This window comes from Canis aureus, chromosome 2 (genome assembly GCF_053574225.1).
Source record: "Canis aureus isolate CA01 chromosome 2, VMU_Caureus_v.1.0, whole genome shotgun sequence".
NCBI classification, from domain to species: Eukaryota; Metazoa; Chordata; class Mammalia; order Carnivora; family Canidae; genus Canis; species Canis aureus.
In genome coordinates, this window is record NC_135612.1 from 35,764,482 (window position 1) to 35,785,514 (window position 21,033).

General features: G+C 42.3%; 1 protein-coding gene across 1 annotated transcript in view; it reads left to right on the top strand.

Annotated features, from left to right (window-relative positions):
* The window catches only part of ATP10A (ATPase phospholipid transporting 10A (putative)), a 190,708-nt gene extending 170,006 nt beyond the window's left edge, over positions 1 to 20,702 (top strand). Inside the window, 10 exon segments of the mRNA XM_077868486.1 lie at positions 48 to 232; positions 5,124 to 5,451; positions 8,422 to 8,498; positions 11,743 to 11,868; positions 15,728 to 15,928; positions 18,408 to 18,488; positions 18,565 to 18,669; positions 19,081 to 19,268; positions 19,406 to 19,914; positions 19,917 to 20,702. Coding sequence (XP_077724612.1) covers positions 48 to 232; positions 5,124 to 5,451; positions 8,422 to 8,498; positions 11,743 to 11,868; positions 15,728 to 15,928; positions 18,408 to 18,488; positions 18,565 to 18,669; positions 19,081 to 19,268; positions 19,406 to 19,914; positions 19,917 to 20,047 — 1,931 coding nt within the window. The 3' untranslated portion in view covers positions 20,048 to 20,702.
* Positions 20,703 to 21,033: the final 331 nt, after the last annotated feature.

Here is a 21,033-nt window from a genome sequence, read left to right on the forward strand (position 1 = left end):
GAGGACATGTGAGGAGGGGGCTCACCTACACTTGCACATTTGACCAGGTGCCACTGGGATTGAAGACCGCCTGCAGGATGGAGTCCCAGAAACCATTGCTAAATTGCGTCAAGCAGGCCTGCAGATTTGGGTTCTCACTGGCGACAAACAAGAAACCGCCATTAACATTGCATATGCCTGCAAACTGCTGGACCATGATGAGGAAGTCATCACTCTGAATGCTGAATCCCAGGTATGTAGATTTCCAGGAGGCCATGCTCTTCCTGGGGCAGCTTCATACCCAACTAGCCCCCACAGCAACAGGAATACTTGCCATTTCAGGAAACTGCTGTAAGATGGGCCTTTGCCCTCTCCCTCTGTGTTTGCACCTGTGTTGTGTTTCTGGCACTTACATGTTCTTGTTATATTGCCTAGGAAAATGTGGGATTTGATGGAATTTCTTAATTTCCAAAAGGTGCATCTCTGGACTTTATTAATGCAAAGTTCAACCTGCTTTTTTCTGACCTATTCATGTCAACAATATTGGAGAATTGTTTCATGAGGTCACACAAGTCAGCAAATCAGTCCATTCAGCACTGATGTACCCAGGATAGGATGAGTTGTCTCAGAGATGTCTGGGCACTTAGAGTCTTCATCCAGTCATGTTTATCTATCCAAATCTCCAAATATGTAGGGAGTATCTACTTGTCATAAACCTGGCCTGAGCTCTTATTCTTTGAGTGAGCTCCCACTTGAAACAACTTTTTTAACTGTATGACGAGGTCTGATTCATCAACTTTTTCTCCTATGGATTATCATTTAGCTGTTACATTTAAGATGGGCCTAGTCACAAAGATTTCTCCTGTATATTCTTATAGTTTATTGCATCTTTAGACACATTCCACTCTGTGTAGAATTTTGTATAAGGTATAAAGGTCAAGTCAAACTTCATTTTTCTGCATGTAGCTGACCAATCCAGCACCATTTGTTGAAAAGTCTTTTTTTTTTTCCTTTGAATCGTCTTACTCTTTTGTTGAAAATCAGTTGGTCATGTTTTTTAGGGTCTATTTCTGGACATTCTGTTCTGTTGAACTGATCTGTGTGTCTTTCCTTTCACCAGTGTCATGCTGCTCTATGGGATTTTTTAAGAAGTCTTAAAATTGCCGGGGTTTTTTTTTTTTTTTTTCTGATTATTCTCTCTGTCATTAGTTCTTCTGTTCCCTTTCCTGCCTGTCTTTGGGTTATTTAAACATTTTAATATTCCGTTTTAATGTGTCTCTTTCCTTCGACAACATTGTTTTACTTGGATTCTTTAGCTTCCTTTTTTTTTCTTAGAGATTACAACATGCATACTTAAATTGTCACTGTCTACTTACAACCCGTATTTTGCTACTTCACGTAGAATGAAGTAGTTTTGTCCCTCCATGTGTCCTTTTACCCTCTTATATAGTAGGCATCTTCTGTATGATAGCTACAGAGATTGAAATTCTCATCAGATAATAATTTTTGCTGTCAACCAAAAAGCATGCTTTAAAGAAGTGTAGAGGGAAGGAATAGCCCATTTTATTTACATAAATATTGACAATCTCTGCCACACTTCTTTCATCCTTGGTGTTACAAGTGTCCTTGTAGCATTTTTTCCCTCTTCCCTACTTTAGAGTAGGTCTACTGGCAATAAATTTTGTTACTTTTGTTACTTTTCTTTATGATTTATCTCTAAATCATTGTTACCCTATAGCTAATGCATCATTTTTATCTGGATGTTTTTAAATTCTTTTTATTTTGTTTTTAGTTTAAGCAGTTTGATTATGGTATGTTTGGGCACAGATTTATGTGTTTATTTATTGATACTCTGGGATTTGATAAACTGTTTGGCTCTGAGGTTATGTCTTTCACTAAATTTGGCAAATTTTTAGCCATTATTTATTTCTTTAGACACTTTTTCTGTACTGCACTTGCTCTTCTTGTGGAAGATTGATGATATGAAGGTCAGATCTGGTTTGCCTCAAAGCTCTCAAGCTGTCTTCATTTTTTAATTTTGTTTTTCTCTCTTGTTCAGATTGGTTAATTTCTATTGATCTTGGAGTTCACTGACTTTTTCTTCTGTTATTTCCATTCCATTATTGAGCCCATTTAGTAACTTGTTAAAAAAATACTTTATATGGTTTATGGTTTTAAACTTACAGAAAAATTGCAAAGATAGTATTGACAGTTCCCATATAATCTACACCCAGATTTTCTTAATATTAACATCTTTACAGTAATCAATGAACCAATATTGACATATTATTACTTACTAAAATCTACATTTGGAGTGCCTGGGTGGCTCAGTATATTGAGCACCTGACTCTTGATTTCAGCTCAGGTCATGATCTCAGGGTCCTGGGATCAAGCCCCATATCAGGTTCTGCACTGGGCATGGAGTCTGCTTAAGATTCTCTCTCTCTCTCTCTCTCCCTCTGCCCCTCCTTGCCTCTAAAAAAAGAATTAAAAAATAAAATCTATCTTATATTTAGAGTGTCTTAATTTTTACCTAATATCCTTTTTGTGTTCCAAGATTCCATATACAATATCACATTACATTTAATTGTCATGTTCCCTTGAGCTCTTATTGGCTTTAGCAGTTTCTTAAACTTTCTGGTTTTGATTACTTGGTAGTACTAGTCAGGTATTTTGAAAAATACTCTTATGTGGGGATTTGTCTGATGTTTTTCTCATGACTAAATAGGGTTTTGAGTTTAGGGGGAAAACTCCATAGACCTAAAGTGCCATTTTCATCATTTTATTACATCATATCAAGAGTACATTCTATCAACATGACTTATAACTGTTGATGTTATATTTGTCAGCTTTCTCCACTGTAAGCCAATTAATTCTACCCATTTCCATATTGTACTCTTTAGAAGGAAGCATCTACGCAGAGTTCACAGTTAAAAAGTATGGAGTTATATTCCCCTCAATAAGGACAGAGTATCCACATAAATTATTTAGAATCTGGTGAGCTTTTTATTTTTTAAGGTGTTTTTTGGCTGTAAAAAATCTATTGGTTCTTTATGTCTTCTGTTTTTTTTTTTTCCCTGACACTTTTTATTCATTTCTAAAATGTCCACTCTTATTAGAGCATTTTTATAATAGCTGCTTCAGAGTCTTTTTCTAATTCTGGAATCTATCATATTGGCTTTGGCTTCTGTTGATTGCCTTTTTACACATGCATAGAGAATTTCCTGCTTCTTTGTATTCTGATGAATTTTGGACAGGTAATCCATCCTCTTAGATTCAGGCTGTAAGCTCTGCACAGCCTCTGGATAGTGGTTTTAGTGTCAGTATTATATAGCTTTTGTCAAGCTGTTAGAATATGTCTCACATTTTTGTCATCCCTTAATAAAAGTTTGGAACTTGGGTGACAGTCTATTCCAAGTTCGATTCTCAAAAGTCTTTATTACACGTTTTAGGATTATGGCTATGTGTGCACAACTTGTGGGTGAGTTCAGGAATTAATAAACTATTCTATGGGGTCAGCTGACCAAGGTCTTCCCTCTTCACAATTTTTTCCAGTACTTTCTGGTTCTCTGGGATTCCCCTTTCTAGGCCTCTGGCCAGAAAGCAATGGTTTGAGTTACCTTGCTCTACTTTGTATGTCTGCACCAACACCTCCATCCAAGGCCAAATGGTGGTAGAACAGAAAGAAAAAAAGCAGTAATCTTGCCACTGCAGGACCACAGCTTCTCTGATAGAGCCTTCAGCAGCATGTGATCCTGCTGCCACTGTTAGCAAAATTTCCTGAGGCTGGGTTCAAAAGAATAGAGGAAAAAATAAATAAAAATGGGATATCCACTATCTTCTCTGAGCATTGGGAGTTCTCTTTTCCACTCCTCAAGCCAGAATGGGAAGGCTTCTCCTGGAGCTCTCTCTTTCCCTGCTTTGGCAAACATTTCCTCGTTCCATAATGCTTGGGTACAGACCAAGTGCTTCCAGAGGGAGAATAGAAAACTCACTCACCTGTCCAGTGTGCTTAGAATAATGGTCTTCCTCCCCAGTCCAACAGCTACTATTTATTTTCAAAGTCCTCAAACAGTTACCCAATGAATTCTGTTTGGCTGCCATAGCTGCATTCAGTGGGGGAGCCAGGGTGGATGTGCTTACTCCAATTTTAGCAGTGCTTTGTGCTAGCCCAAGGAAACTCATGGTGTTTATACGATGAGATCCCACATCCTCTTCCAGCCCTACTTCAGTTATTACCACTCCCAACCCCACCTTGAAAGCATATCTCTCCCTCTTCCTCTTCATTATCTTGTAACACTTTGGCGCATCCTAGTCTATACTGTGATCGTGTGTATGTTCAGCTCCTCCCATTTGTTTGAGGACCAGTAACTCTGTCTTCTCAGTCTTCTTTTCTTTTCTCTTACTTATTTTTCTAAATACAAAAAGTATTATCAGTAAGCATCTACTTAACACAACTGAATTTCCAGAGTCCATTGTTGGAAATTGGTTGCTTACCCTGTGGACTCACTTTCCATAAAGGGCCCAGAACCACTTGCCTTCTCTGGAGTGTGTTTATTCCCAGAATAGCCATGTCTTTTATGTCCCCCGATCCTTCAGTGTCCCCAATAACTTTTCCTATTCTCTCTGGAATCCAGGTACAGTTTTGGAAGGGTATTGCCAATAAAAGCCTCAGTAATTATGCTTCTTAAAATATTTATTTCCCTGGTCGACTGGAGAGCTTAGGAAAACAATAATAATTACACTTCTTTAGAGGATAATCATCACAAGGACTTTTAAAGGGTTTTGTACCTCACAGGTAAATAAGAATGACTGAATAAAAGCCTCAGAGAAGCATAGAGAAGTACACACAAGGCCCCCTCAGCCTAACCAGCCAGCAGTTTAGCCACAGTATAGTCAGGCATTCCAATGTAAAGATAATCTAGTCTAACCTCCACACGGTATGATGGGCAACGAAGTGGGAATCTTATTAAAACCCTAGACAAGCTCATCTTCAATGTGGAAAATCATCTTCAACTAAGTTCTCTTCTGGGCAGCGTCTATAACCTGGTGCCCTTGAGATTATCAAACTATCAGTGTTGAGGTAGGTAACCTAATCTGTGGTGCAGCTGAGTGAACTGTGCTTCCTCTCGTGTCCATTTCAGGAGGCCTGTGCAGCCCTGCTAGACCAGTGCCTACACTATGTGAAGTCCAAGAGCCCTTGCAGCACCCCTCAGAAGACTGAAGGCAACGTGAGCGTGGGGTTCTCCCCTCTATGCCCACCCTCCACATCCACCACCTCTGGCCCCAGCCCAAGCCTCGTGATCGATGGGAGAAGTCTGGCCTACGCCCTTGACAAAAACCTAGAGGACAAATTTCTCTTTCTCGCTAAGCAGTGCCGGTCAGTTCTTTGCTGTCGCTCGACACCTCTGCAGAAGAGTATGGTGGTGAAACTGGTCAGAAGCAAGCTCAAGGCCATGACCCTGGCCATAGGCAAGTATCCAGGCCAGCCAGGCAGGGCCCTGTGAAATGAGTAGCCCCCATCTTATGCAGCTGCTTCCTCTGACACATCTTGGACTTTTCACTTCTTCTATTCTATACTATAAGATAGGGAAACACTTCCTTGTTCTTCTTACTGTTTATAAAATCACACCCAATGCAATAAAATAAGCAGCCTGGTTGAAATATAAAACATAGATTTGAAAACCACAAAAACGGTACAATAGTTAAAGCTATATATATAGAAGGCTGGTAGATTTAAGAAAACAGAGCTTATACTTTTTCTTGGGAGACAAAAGACTAAAGATCTGCTATCCCAGGCAGCCTCTGCCATAGCAGAGCCCTGCAAGCTAAGCATTATCTCAGAACACCTTAAAAAGAAGGCCCTAAAAAAAGAAGAAGAAGGCCCTTTGCAGGAGCTTCTGGTCACCATGAGCCAACTGGAGTCCAAGACTCCATAGTACTGCAAAACCCCAGAGACTTGATGATGATCAGAATCCCCATTACCTCTTATCCTTTGAACTTTACTAATTTTCCAAGACAAGCATGTAATTAAATGAGTCCATCATAAACATGTGAATAGATGCTAAGTCTTACATCATTTCCTTAAGGACCGTGCATCTAATGGTGATCTTTCCTTGAAGACTGTTGGCCTGGAGAGCCTTCTAGGCTCCACTCCAATGCTCAATAGTCCTCACCTACCTCTTCTGAGGGTTTCATCCCCACCCACATCTGGTTGGGGTCCCGCCTCCAGCCAGGTTTGGGGACTCAGCAGCACCACTTGCTGGTGAGGTAGCCTGGAGAAAGGGGTGATCTTGACTCCCAGATATCAAAAAGTTTGGTCTCCCTGAATATAGAATCCATACCTAGGTGAGATTTTGGATCTCACCAATCAATAGTAATTATAGTATTTTCTGCAAAAGATCTGTGACAGCCTCACCTTGTTGATATGGGGATTGCTACCCTCTCACATGGGATGCTTCATTAGGACAGAATTGAAGCTGGTAGAGCCTGGGTCTGAGGTGAGATGACCTTAGTGTGGTTGTCATGGAGACAGCCTTGTACATCCTGAGGACTGTGGTAGCAGCTGTGGAGAGTGAGATGAGCACAGAAGTGAACACATGTTTAGCTATGACTCCCTGGTCCAAGCTATGGGAAGGCCTAAGGAGTGGACCCCTTTCAAGGGAGGCTATCTTAGTCCCACCTTAGCTCTTATGTGTCTGCCTTGGCCTACAGAGCTACCTTAGCAAGTGTTGAGGTGGGTGCTGAGGACTGTGCAGGCTGGATACAGGCTTTTCTGAGATCCTCTCTGGTAGCATGAGGATCATACTCCCTGGGTAAGGCTGTCATAACACATGGAGGAATTAATTACATTTTCACAGCCTGCTCAGTGCCTGGGTCAGCCATGGAATCACTGGTGTATGGTATTTATTAAAAAAAAAAAAAAAAAAAAAATGGAGGTAAAGTCTTAGTTGGTTAGAAAAAAAAGAAAAACAAAATAGACTCAAAAGAGAAAGGGAAAGTAATGACCCATTAGAACATTAGCTCATTTCTTGACCTTGAGTGAAAGCATTAATGGCACCTTGTCCCCAGTGTCCAATGGTTAATAATGTAGAGAGAACGTTGTTGTCTGCCATATCTCACTTTGATTGGGACATTCTGGGAAAAGCTGCAGAAATTGTTAACTATTTCACAGAATTTCAGCTTGACAGATATTGACTAAATACTTATGTTGGGTCCAGTGCAATAAAGAATACGAAAAAAATATCACAGGACAGAGACTTCCTATAGCTAGGTTATAAATTACTCTGACTTGTATATCTGCACTTTTTGTATATTTGAAACCTGGGAGGTACTCTGTGATTTGGGCCCTTCTGCCCTATTCCCAAGTGACAATGACTTTAAGTCTATGCTTGCTTTTCCCCAAAGGTGATGAGATCTCTGACCTATGTCCTGTGTTCCTAACCATTTTCTGTCAGCAGCTTCACTGAATAAATAGAAGTACTTTTTTTTCTTAAGATTTTATTTATTTATTCATGAGAGAGAGAGAGAGGCAGAGACACAGGCAGAGGGAGAATCAGGCCCCATGCAGGGAGCCTCATGTGGGACTCGATCCCAGATCTCCAGGATCACACCCCGGGCTGACAGTGGTGCTAAACCGCCGAGCCACCAGGGCTGCCCTAGAAGTCCTTCTTTATCACAGGTTTAGAGGGCCCAAAGGTAAGCACAATACCTTACCTTACCTGATTACCTAGCTGGTAAGCAGCATACAAAAAGAGCTATACAGTTTGCTGGGCAGAATTTAACCTCCTTTGTTCAGTTTAGAAAGCTGTTCATGGGGCAGCCCCGGTGGCCCAGTGGTTTAGCACCGCCTTCAGCCCAGGGTGTGATCCTGGAGATCTGGAGTCCAGTTCTGCATCTGGCTCCCTGCATGGAGACTGCTTCTCTCTCTACCTGTGTCTCTGTCTCTGTCTCTGTCTCTCTCTCTCTCTCTCTCTTTCTCTGTGTCTGTCATGAATAAATTTTAAAATATAAAAATAAGAAAGCCATTCATGTGAGCATGAACTAGAATAGCCTTTACTGATATGTTCTACATATGATAAAGGCTAGAGCTCCATAAGTAATGATGACGATGATGATAGCATCTTTATTATGACAGACACTGTATTAAAGACTATAATTATGTGAGCCAATAATGTAGAGTGAGTACTAAACAAAATGGTAACCATGCTAGCCTGCTTTCTGAAATATCTCTTGATGTGACTGGCAGTTCTAAACCTCACAACATGTTTGTTCTGACTGCTTTACTCAATTTTCCCAGGGCAGACTCTGCGCTGCCTCTTCCTCACTCATCCCCACGACCCTTTCACAGGACTCACTCAGTAGGGACCCCATGAAGATCCATCAAGCCCTTTGATTCTGTGCATCCCAACTCAAACGATTCTTCTATCTGTGCTTTTCTAGGAGATGGAGCCAATGATGTCAGCATGATCCAGGTGGCAGATGTGGGTGTGGGAATCTCGGGCCAGGAGGGCATGCAGGTAAAGACTGATCCCGGCTGTCCTATATGACCAAGTGGCCTACTGTTTTACCTTCCCATGGCTTTTTCCAACAAAGCTAAAGGGTTGGCCTTCAGTACAATATGATGCTCACCTTCTGCTAAGCCAGTAGTAGAAGATAAGGTATAATGGCTAGTTCTTCATGTTTATGAAGCAGTAAATAGCTTTGCCTACGTCAGTAAGCAGATTTTTGTGAAATAAGTGGCACAGAGTGAGGCAAGGTGAGTCATCACCTTCTCTCCGGCTGTTTATGGCTCATCCTTGGAAGAAGGCATGATTTACTATTCCTGAACATTAGGGATACCACGTAAAAAAATGACTCTGCTGTAGGACTGTTGGAACTTGGTATCACTATAAAAATGGAATGTAGCCATCTTGACTCACATGAAAATTTATCTCTGCCTTTTTCATTTGTCACTAGGTTGGTCCTCAGCATGTGATTTAGATGTTGAACAACTGAGTTCATTAAAAATAACTTTCTTCTAGATGCAGTATTACAACAATTTCCAACATTTGATTAACTTCGAATCATATTTTTTTAACTTGGTGGAGAGTTTAGAGAACACGTATCTAGTTTCCTTCTAATCCTTCTAAAAATCCAGAGTTGGTCACCATTTAGTCATTGGTTGATTTAATCATTGATGCAATCAGTAGTTGTTCAGGAACTTTTACATGTGCCAAGGCTGATGCAGAACTCATTAATTTTCTTACCTGACATTAAAATAACAGTAAGTTGGAAAGTCCCAAGCTAGAAACACAGTAGTTCCTCTTGGCCCATCCTCAGTATGTACCTTACTCTCCTCTTGCCCTTATCTGACCAGAGTCACTGTGCAATATTATTCGTGTAGTTTTAGTTCTTCCACAGAATTGAAAATGCAGCCCAGGGTTGGACTCATCCTGGCCTTTAAACACTGTATGCATGGGGAGTGAATAGGTGAACAAAGTCACTGGTTCATTTCTGATGTTTTCATCATTACCTCCACTGTAGCTGTTTCCCATAGTGAACTGCTGACCAAGGCAGTGCCTGTATATAGCATATGCAGAGAAATGCACCGAGTAAATATATTTTGTATGAAAGACTCCCAGATATGTGGATGGGGAGGGGACTGAGTTACCCTCACTGCTCACTCCCCCAAGGCAGGGCCAGTGCAGATATACACTTCAAACCATGTGAAAAGTGATGGGAACAGCTAAATGATAGGGCACATACTAAGATGAAGCTTTGTGTGGGTATAACTTCTAGGTAGGATGTAGTTGGATAGTTCTGCATTTATTTAAAGCTATATTTTTTATTGAGGATACATTATGTAAGATGATGGTAAGGTCTGATACCTTTCCTTCCTGTTCCAAGTGCTCAGGTTCCCAGGGAATATTTCCCTATTTGCATTTTAGTCAATCCAGTAAGCAAAGGTGAGTCCTTTGGAAGATGGACTTTGTGGAATGCTGTGATAACACAGACACTAGGAATCTGAGCAGAGTCATCAAGAATGAGTAAGGGTGTTTGGAGCTCCCCAGCTTAGCCAAGGTGGGAAGCTTATCCCAGTTAGGCAAAGGAGATCCTGCATCTCCATGAAGCTTGGTCTTCGTGGGGTCATCTGGTCCACTGTGTTTATTGAGCATCCCATGGGGCCAAGCACAACTGGGAAGTCAGGGTGCAGGGTGATAACAACATCTACTAACCTAGCTCTCATGGAATGTCCAGAAAAGCTGGGAAGATGCGTACATATTTTAAATGTACACAAATAGTTAAAATTGTAATAAATGCTATCAAAGAGAAACACTGGTCTTGGTGTTGAGTATTTCATAGGAAGATCTAATCTAGCTGGGAGCATTTTGGAAGACTGCCTTATTGGAGAGACAAACAGTGGGTTTAGGCCTAAATTTGGAGGTGGGAAGGAGTGGCAGAAGGCTGGAAAGGAGTACACAAAGCCTTCAAACCCCAGTATTGACAGGAAGAGGTATATAAACAGTATTTGCTTTGAATACTGTGCATCCCAACTCAACTTGAATCCTTAACTTTTGGCTTAGGAAGAAGACCATTCAAAGGCTTCACACTTTTCTGTCACGTATAATGACATTATTCTGTTCCACCAGAGCGACTGCATCAAGCATGATCTAACTCTTTTCAAGGAGTTATTTGATTAGAGGGAAATCAGTTGAATTTTAAAAGCAGACTTATATTTTTGTGTAGAACAATCCTCCAAAAATAAGCAGAAATCTGTCTTTTCCTGACATTTTCTTTGACTTTTTTTTCAAATAGAGAAATTCATTATATGGTGGGTTCTGAGTTATTTTGGGTACAAAAGGTGTCATTTTGATGGCATTTGTCTGGTCCACTTAGTTTAATTGTATAGAGCATGATACTAGTGAGGTGAGTGGATGCTTCTGCCCCCAGTCATCTGCCCTTTCCATGGAGGAAACCTGCTGTCCCCACTCCCTCTGGGTGGAGTAGACACCCGTTGCCCTTTTGCAGCTTCCTAGGACTGGGTTATATGAAGGCCAGCAGAGCCATGGCTTTGCTTATCACCTGTGGCTCCTGAGGATAAGTACCCAAAACACATCTCACAAGATGGCCAACTGCTTGTATCTGATTCATACAAAAGGAAAAGGGGCAGCTTTGGCTCATCTTTGAGTTGAGATCCTAATATGAATGAAACATAAGGAGGGTGGAGAATAGCAGGGAAACTGTGTATATTTCTGGGTTTGGGTTTTTTTGTTTTTTGGGTTTTTGTTTTTGTTTTTTTTGTTTTTGTTTTGCTTGAAGAAAGCATGAAAAAACAAAAACTTTTAAATATTTTTATTTATTTATTTATTCAGAGAGAGAGAGAGAGAGGCAGAGACACAGGCAGAGGGAGAAGCAGGCTCCATGCAGGGAGCCCTACGTGGGACTCAATCCCCGGTCTCCAGGATCACACTCTGGGCTGCAGGCGGCGCTAAACCGCTGCGCCACCAGGGCTGCCCACAAAAACTTTTAAAAATCAGCTACATATATTTGAAATCTTAAATGAATTCTGTAAAATGATATCCCTGAACTAGAGTGCTTGTTGAAATTGATTTTTTTTTATTTGAAGGAAATAATAAGGGAAACAGGTAAAGTTAGCCTTGGCCTGTCACATGCACATTGTGTTTGAAACTGAATTTCTCCATGTCTTGTATTTGGGAGAGATATGACAGATTTTAGACGGCGTAACTTGTCACTGATAAAGGAACTTCTTTCCCTTTCAAGGCAGTGATGGCCAGCGACTTCGCAGTGCCAAGATTCCGATACCTTGAGAGACTCTTAATTGTTCACGGACATTGGTGCTATTCCCGACTTGCCAATATGGTGCTGTACTTCTTCTACAAAAATACAGTAGGTATTTGACATTTCTGGTTTCTAGGTTTTTGAATCAAAAAGCCTGAGCTATGTCAAACCATCACCTGAATGTAGTCATCTGACCATCCCAGAGCTTCCTGTTGGTTCCATCCTCCTTGACTTTTGTGAACTTACCCTGAGCCTGGCCTGGCCTTCTACCCGATAGGCTCAGAAGTCTAACTTCCAGGCACATGAAGGTTAGTTGCACCCCTAAGGGAGAAGGTTGTGGAAACAGACTGATCAAACAAGAATGTCCATTTAGTGCTTTATAATAAGAAGTGGGGAATCATGAGTTACAGTGGTCCATTCAAGGTCACACAGCTAGTGAGTAGTCAAGGCATTTGACCCCAGTTCATCAGATTCCTCACTCTTAACCACTCTGTTAATGTTTCCTAGGAGCAGACTGGTGAAGTGTCCACAGATAGGAATCCTTTAATCCGTGCTCTCTGTAGAGCAGACAAGGAAATCCAGTGATAAGCAGAAGTGTATTGGCAGTGCTAGAATGTGAATGAGAACACTTGGTCATGTTATGATTGCAATACCAACACTGGCCCAAGTGTGTGAGTCCCCTGGTCAGGACACAGGTGCAGGGCCCAAGACACAGGGCCACCAGCAGGGCCTTCCCCACTTTCTCCTGTGCTGGCAAGGCAGATGTGTCACCTTCTGGCCAGCTTGGTCTATAATTGACCCTCCAGTGAGTTCATGTGCAGGCCTGGCTGGCTGATTACAATTCTGTCTCCAGAAACTCTAATCTTGGGCCCTATTCCAGTTCATGTAGATCCTAATGTATAACTTTTAGATCTTTTATTACTAAGTCCTTGGCAGACAGGTGTCTTTCTCCATAGCCCTCCAGGATGGATTCCATGGCCATTTTAGAACCCTGCTCTACCTCTAGATAAGTGATGGACTGCTAAGAAGTTGCTAGTTGCTACTTGTTGCTCTTGTCTCTAATAGCTTGTGGCTGAATGTACAAATAAGGAGATAAAAAACTCTTGGGGTAAGTGATCTTTCAGGGTAGTCCCACAAATCTACCACATTGGATGCTACAATTCCAGTGTCAAGATCTTCCTATACTCTTCTAAATAAACAAAATACAATAAATTAAAACATATGTGTATGTGTATATATATATATATATTTTTTTTTTTTTCTAATTCCATTAAAAACTCTCCATGCTAACTCTAAACTGCCATCAGTGCACCTCTTGGTCATGTCCTTGTTTGTTCTGGAGATTTAGACCTATCTATTTTTTCCAAACCTCTTGCCCCTTCACCCTCATCCATTTTTCTTTTTTTTTTTTTTAATTTTTTATTTATCTACGATAGTCACACACAGAGAGAGAGAAAGAGAGGCAGAGACACAGGCAGAGGGAGAAGCAGGCTCCATGCACCGGGAGCCCGACGTGGGATTCGATCCCGGGTCTCCAGGATCGTGCCCTGGGCCAAAGGATCCCAACCCTCATCCATTTTTCAAAATGTCTTCTAGCAAATGAATACTCAGAAACTCAGCACCAGTCATGGCATTTTGATCTGTTGGGTCCTGGAAATTAATTCTGATTAGGTTCTGCCTGGGAGTCTATCCAAGGAAGTCTGTGCCACACCACCCTTGGCCTTTGGCCAATTACTCCCCACAGTCTCCTGGCATTGCATCCCCAGAGCTGAGGCTCCATGCATATAGTTGCAAACTTAGAGGTTCTCAGTTACCAAAGAAGTAGATGGATGCCTGAGTATAGATTAGTGGTGCAGGGCAGATGGGACCCCAGCTCTGTTTCTGTCATTAATTTCTATGCAATCTTGAGCAAGTTATTTGGTCTCTAGGGGTTTTATTTCCTTTATTTGAAAACAAAACATGAGAGTTGAGCTCCTCTCTCCATAATTCCTCATGAAAATTTTACCATCTTGGGAGGGAGTGGAGGAGGGAGGAATTCAGCATTTCAGTTGCAAATGAGTGCAGAGTAGCCACCTGAATGGGCACAGCCTGCTGCCTGCCTTGATGAATCTGTCCTCAAGGAGGGCATGAGAAGAGGGGGTGTCTGTCTTTATTCCAGATAAGATGCAGGGTCTCTGTTCACAAGCACTTAATCTAGTTGAGAAGTGCAAGGACAATTACCCTGCCCCCCAAAGTGAGAATTCATTAGTTTTAGTAGTAAGTTGGTCTTCCTTTCCAAAAAAGAACAGAGAAAAAAGCTTCCATAGCAACAGTAGTTTGGGAAGAAGGCTTTTTGGTACTACAGGAAAAAAAAAATCTCAATTATCTAAGTACTTCTCCTCCTCTTTCTCTTGACTCCAGTTGCTCACTGATGACTCATTATGCAGAGCCTGTGGGGGTGGGTGAGAGAAGTCAGCTGTGGGAGTGACAAGGGAAGAAAGTCAATGAAAAACCCAAGTTTGTCAGTTTTCAGTGTGGAAGGGAAAAGTTGCATTAAGTCATAGATTGAAACAAGACTTGGAGCATATGTGTCATTTTTTTTTTTTTCTGATCTTCAGACCAAGCCAATTTCAGGTCCAAAAACCAAAGTTCAGAGAAGTGACTGAGTCAAGGTGAGAACCAAAACCCAGGCCATTTACCTGTGGTCCCAAGCAGAGAATATTCTTCCACCTGGGAGTGTCCTGCCCTCCTGTCCTTGGGAGGGTCCATGCCCTCCAGGCCAAACAACAAGTGGTTTGAGCAAGTCAGGTTTATTACTCCTACGATGACCGATGACCGTAGTCAAGTCATTTAACATCATGGGCATGAGTGTTCTTTTTCTGAATGGAGTAAGCACTCTGGCCCTGCTTGAGCCTCAGAGGAAGTAGCTCTACGACCCTCTGTAAAAACAATAAATCATAAGTACCTACAGTGTACAAGGAGACCTCGTGACTACTTTAAATGCATAAGTTCATGAATCCTCACAACAACCCAGAGCTAAGTACCATTGGGATGCCCATTTCATGGATAAGGACACTGAGACAGCAGGGTGTTAAATGATCTATGCCAAAGTATACAGTTAATAAGTGTAAATGCTTTGTCATTGCTAAATTGCCATGCCCCCATGTAAATGCAGTAAGCCACTGATGTTTAGTGATCAAGTAATAGAGGATCCACCCAACTCCTCCTACTGAGCTGAAGAGGCTGTTCAACTTCTCTTCTGCTCACTTTCCTGTTTAGCAAAGCAGGGGTAGCTTTAAGAACCAGTCATAATACTATACCTCACCTGCAAGCAGAGTACCCAGTAGATACCTGGGCTTGGTCAAGGCAACAATGTTGGTATCATCATTGACTTTGCTGCTGTGCTTATATATGTCCTCCCTGCCATGGGAGTCAATAATTGTCCATGGTTAATTATCAGAAATAGTATGTAACAAAACAGAGAGGTAAGATCTGGGATGTAGAATAGGTAGGTTTCATTTAGGATCACAGAGGAGAGCTACTAGGGAAGAAGATGTATGAGCAACCCTAGACCTTGCTGGACCTTTATGGGGAATTCCTATACTCAGCTGGACCTCATCTCCTCAACTGGCCATGGGATCATGGTACAGAATTTGTCCTGTGAAGTTAAGAGACTGTCAGGAAGGGCTTAGCCAGCACTTTCATAAGTGCTCAATAAATGCTATTCCACCCAGTCTGCATTTCTTGTGAGCCGGTGCCAGTGTCACTTCTCCATGGGCTGTCCTTGGGAATTCCCATCTCCCCTTCATGCTCAAGGGAATGAAGAGGAAGAGAGAGGGCAGCTTTGGAGGGCTGTCTTTGGAGAAGATTTCTGCCTATAGATTTAGTCCTTATAGACAAATTCTACAAAACCTCTACCTCCTTTGGATGCTAATCTACAAAGACAGTTAAGAATTGCTTGTCCCCACTCTGCCTTTCTTGATTTCAGATGTTCGTGGGCCTCCTGTTTTGGTTCCAGTTTTACTGTGGCTTCTCTGCATCTGCCATGATTGACCAGTGGTATCTGATCTTCTTTAATCTGCTCTTCTCATCACTTCCCCAGCTCGTGACTGGGGTACTGGACAAGGACGTGCCAGCTGATGTGCTGCTGACTGCACCACAGCTCTACAAGAGTGGCCAGAACATGGAGGTGAGGCTCCCCTCCTGCTCCCAACTCCTATTTCTTGGTCCCCCCACCCTCCACATTCGCCTTACAGAAAGTGCAAGTGTCCACACTTCCCTTTACATGGATACCCTGAGAGAAATGTTAAAATTTTGGAAAATGACCAAGAAGGAGCTAAAAAATGGATTCTCTCTACTTGATTGTGCTTGTATTAAGTAGAGTGAGGTTATTGGTTAGAGTGATCATGGTATATGCTATGTCCAAACCAATCAAGATGTATACATTAAATGTATGCGGTTTTTGTGTATCAGTTTACCTAAAAAAAAAAGGGGGGGGGCAAGATTAATAGAAAAAGTATACTGATGTGAAAAGTCTCTACACCAACAGTTTCCAGGAGCCCAAGGAAAGTTCACTTGGATTGAAAGGTGGAATCATGTGGATCACTGCCTCCTGAGCAGGGATTTTTTTTTTCAAGTCATAACCAGTTTTATTGCAAAAGGACCCTGTACACATTTATCAATTCTAGTACCTTAATAGCTACCCAACAAGTCATTAACATACAGAAACATGCATCATGAGAAGCAAGAAATATCACCCATCCCTTCTGCATATTAGCAACTTGTCACTCCTGAGCAACAGCACTCACATCACTGAGGTCTGTGAACAGTCACTTTTCGCATTCATCCTGAGTGAAAGATGGAATGACTTAAGTACAAATGCAACATATTATAAACAACTTCTTACAAAAAAAGTCACAAATTAAACCAAAGTATTTTACAGAATTTACTACAAAACACCATAAAAACTGCCTTCACTTAAGCTCTCTCTCCCCGTATCCGGCGAGCCAACTGGATGTCTTTGGGCATGATGGTGACACTCTCAGCGTGAATGGCACACAGATTAGTATCTTCAAATAAACCCACCAGGTATGCTTCACTGGCCTCCTGAAGCGCGCCAATTTGAAATCCTGGGCGATCTCCCTCACCAACCTCTGGAAAGGCAGCTTCCGGATCAGAAGCTCGGTGGACTTCTGGTAACGGCGGATCGGGCTACGGTCCCAGGCCTGTAGCGATGAGGTTTTTTCACCCCGCCGGTAGAAGGGGCACTTTTCCAGGAGGCTTTAGTGGCCAGAAACCCCCTCAAAATGTGGTTTCTTTTGAATGGGAGTTAACCAGAAGATAAACCCATAGGGAACCCATTGAGAGAATAAGTAAATACAAACAGATATAAATACATGTTTACATCAATTCACTGCATAGATTGACATGCTAATTACCAGCTATTCCTACAGTAAGCCCTCTAAATTCTTCTCTTTGTTAGTTGGAATTATCCTATATTTGCAGAGGGAAGGGAACTCCCTATCTCTTATAACAGTGTCTGATTTAGAATTTGTTTACTTTTGAGTTGGCTTGCCCTGATTACCTTCATTGACATTGGGTTCCCTCTGAGTCAGGCAGCAGGGGTGGGGCTGTGGGGTGCGGCCAACTGAGGTTCAGGCAGATGAGGAAGGCCTCTGCTTATTACCTGTCACTGGAGAAATTCCTGTACTCAGCCAGTGGCTGGGGCTGCCGGGGAACAAAACACAAATAGTGTGTCTTATGGAGCTAGAGGACTGAAAGAGGGGCCTCGCCAGCACTTTCTTAAGTGCTCAGTAAATGTTCATTCAGTCCAATCTACTTTTCCTACAGGCCAGTACCAGCCCAGCTGCTTAGGAACTCAGAGTCGAATACAAATCTGGTTACCCAGTAAATGAAGGCTTGATCAGTCCATATCAAGGTCATTTTTGCCTTCAGTGTACAGCTTTTTTAACATTAAACACTTACATGATCTTAATTTAAAGACTCACTTTTAAGAAACATTCCAAATGACTCCCTAACAAAGGGGTCAGCAACACATACCCTGACAAAGTAGGTATGGAAGACCTCAAATTGGAGCAGGATGTCCAGAATTTGAGGTGCTATGCCTACTGTAGGAAAATGCTCCATCAGCAGTGCCTGGGTGGCTCAGTCAGTTAAGGGTCTGACTCATGATTTCGGCTCAGGTCTTAATCAGCATGGGTCTTGGGATTGAGCCCCACGTTGGGCTCCATACTCAGCAGGGAGTCTGCTTTAGATTCTCTTTTTCTGCCCCTCCCCCTGCTCTCTCACAAATAGATAAATAAATCATTTTAAAAATGCTCCTTCATAGGATTTAGGAATTGACTTTATCTGTCTGCTGTCGACCTAGAACTAGAGTAGCTGGTCTTGTGGACAGATCCTCTCAATGATTGACTCAGCTATAGATGAAGCTTCTGCAGACACTTGTGCGGTGTTTTTTTTTTGTTTTTTACCCAGCCTCTGGGACTGAGACTGGTATAGGGGCTTTTCACATCACTTGCCAAAGTCCTGAATTAGCAAGTTGCCCTGGGGTGCTTGTCTTGTACATTGATGGCCTTGTAGATACTGGAAGACATCATTTGAAGAGACGTGCACTTTCCTTTAATCTCTGTGCTTGTTTTGTGTCTTAGGAGTATCGACCACGCACATTCTGGTTAAATATGGCTGATGCTGCCTTCCAGAGCCTGGTTTGCTTTTTCATTCCTTACCTGGTAAGTTGGCACCTGACAGTCTTTCTCACCAGCTTCATCCAGTGACCCACAGATACAGGACTCTACTGTCTTTCAGGCCTATTATGACTCAGACACAGATGTGTTTACCTGGGGAACTCCCATCACGGCAATCGCACTGTTCACCTTCCTTCTGCACCTGGGTATTGAAACCAAGACCTGGGTAAGAGCTGTGGGCATGATCCCAAGGGGTCCTGGTGCTGAGGGCCCCATATTCCCAGAAAGACTCTATGACATCTAGAGGATTTCTGAGCAGACAGGTGACTGCAAAGCCAGTTTCACCATGGAGAAGGGAAATAAACACATGGGCCCTTCACATGTACTCAAGCCCCTAGTGTGGGAACTGCATGCTGCATCCTGACTTGTGTCTTCACCTGGGTAGCACTTATCATACTCCTGACTTCATCTCCCTGATGTGTCCAGGCTGGTCCATATATGCCAAAGGCTTTGTCAAGCCCTCCTGGCTGCCTATGCCATAGAACTGTGTTTTCATGAAGCTCTTAGAACAGCTACCCACTGATGGATGACCAGTGCATTTTTGTTGACATAAATACCCTTTCTCTTTCTCCCTTAGACCTGGCTTAACTGGATAGCTTGTGGCTTCAGTATCCTTTTATTTTTCACTGTGGCTTTGATTTACAATGCTTCTTGTGCAACGTGTTATCCTCCATCCAACCCTTATTGGACTATGCAAACATTACTGGGCGACCCCGTGTTTTATTTGACTTGTCTCATAGCACCTGTTGCTGCACTGCTTCCCAGGTGGGTATCAGGGACAGTGTCCTTCAAGTCCTAAGCAATCTCTGATAGCCTTCTCAGGCCTGTTTCTGTACTGTAAATGTCTCAGAAAGCTCAAAGGCACCACCCATAGATGACTGTTTTTTATATGCTCTTTCCAGATTGTTTTTCAAAGCTGTGCAGGGGAACCTTTTCCCCACCCAACTTCAACTGGGGCGCCAGCTGGCCAAGAGGTCTCCCAAGAAACTAATTGCTCCAAAAGAGACCTTTGCTCAGGGACACCTCCTAGGAGAACCCAGGACCGAATCATCAGAACAGAGGAGCATCAAAACCTCTGGACCCCTCTCCCAGGACTGTACCTCACAGGCATCTTGGCATGTGCAGCAACCAGCCTGCTCCCCAGAGGCTAGTGGGGAGCCCAATGTGGTGGACATGAATATGCCCTTAAGGGAGGACATTCTGCTAGAGGAACTGAGTGGTCAGGCCCCAGGGTCTGTGCCAAGGGAGGCTATTCTGGAAGGGTGTTCTGGAGCCTCCAAGATGAAACCCACAAGTACCAGCAGGACAGCCCCCTTGTCATCCATTTTCAACCTGCCCAATTTTAGCTCACTCAACTGGATTTCCTCCTTCTCACTGGTCAGTGGGCTGGGAAGTATCCTACAGTTCTCTCGAAACAGTTTACAGATGGACAAACAGGACAGCGAGTTCCTCCCCAGCCCACCTCAGCCAGACCAAGATCTGTGTGGCTTAAGTGGGCAGACCACCGACTACTTCTAGGAGCATCTTCCAGGGACTGCAGCTGATGGCAGTAGAAGTGAATACCTTGAAATGGCCTCTCTCTCTCTCTCTTTCTTTTTTTTATGACTTAGATGTTAATATTATTTATGTTTATTATTTGCACAGAAGAGTTCTAGTGAGATATATTTTATGTTTCCAAGGCTAACACAGGAAATGAAAGGTACCAAAAAAGAAACTTTATTTTTTAAAAGTTCTAAGTAGAATATATTGAAAAGAGCTTTAACATATATAAAAGTTTAAAGAGTAACACTTGAAAAGTGTATTTAGATTTATTTTTTCATCTCATTTTATAAGAAAATGCAATATGATTGATTTTCTTCAACATGCATGACTTTGGCTTTCCCCACGTGAAAATGTGTGTATGAGCCCTGTGAATCTTAGGTGTGTGTGGATAGCAGTGAGGGGAGATGACAGGGCAAGCATTCAACTTCTTTGTCCTTGTCCTTTGTTCCCCCACCCTGCCTCTACAAACCTGAGAAAGCTTGGCTCTGTTTCACCCAGAAAACGGAAAGAAAGAATGCATGCATAGAGTTCACCCCAACGTTGAAGTCTACGCAGGCATTCTGTAAAGGTCACCTTGTAGGTATTACAGTCCCTTTGTTGGGTCTTGCCTGTCAAAATCATAACAAGCAATAAACAACCTTCACTTTGCAAAAAGAATGTGCCCTGTTGCCACTGTTTTATGAAGTTATTAATATGTTACCTAATAGCATGTTCTGAGTACCACAGGATACTTCCTCTTCTCAAGTCCTTTTAGATACAATGAAAGATATAGCTGGGTGTCATGCAAGTTAAACACTAAATATGATACTAGGATACACCATAGCTCCATATACCAGGCTATTAGGACCATGAGACCCTTCTTGCCAAGGAGCTAGGCTTTTTAAGTATCTTTAGACATTTTTCTTACGACTCATTATTTCTATTTCTTTGAACAGAGGGAAAAGGAAGGAAAATATCTGAAATATCCAAGGCAATTAATTATATAGCA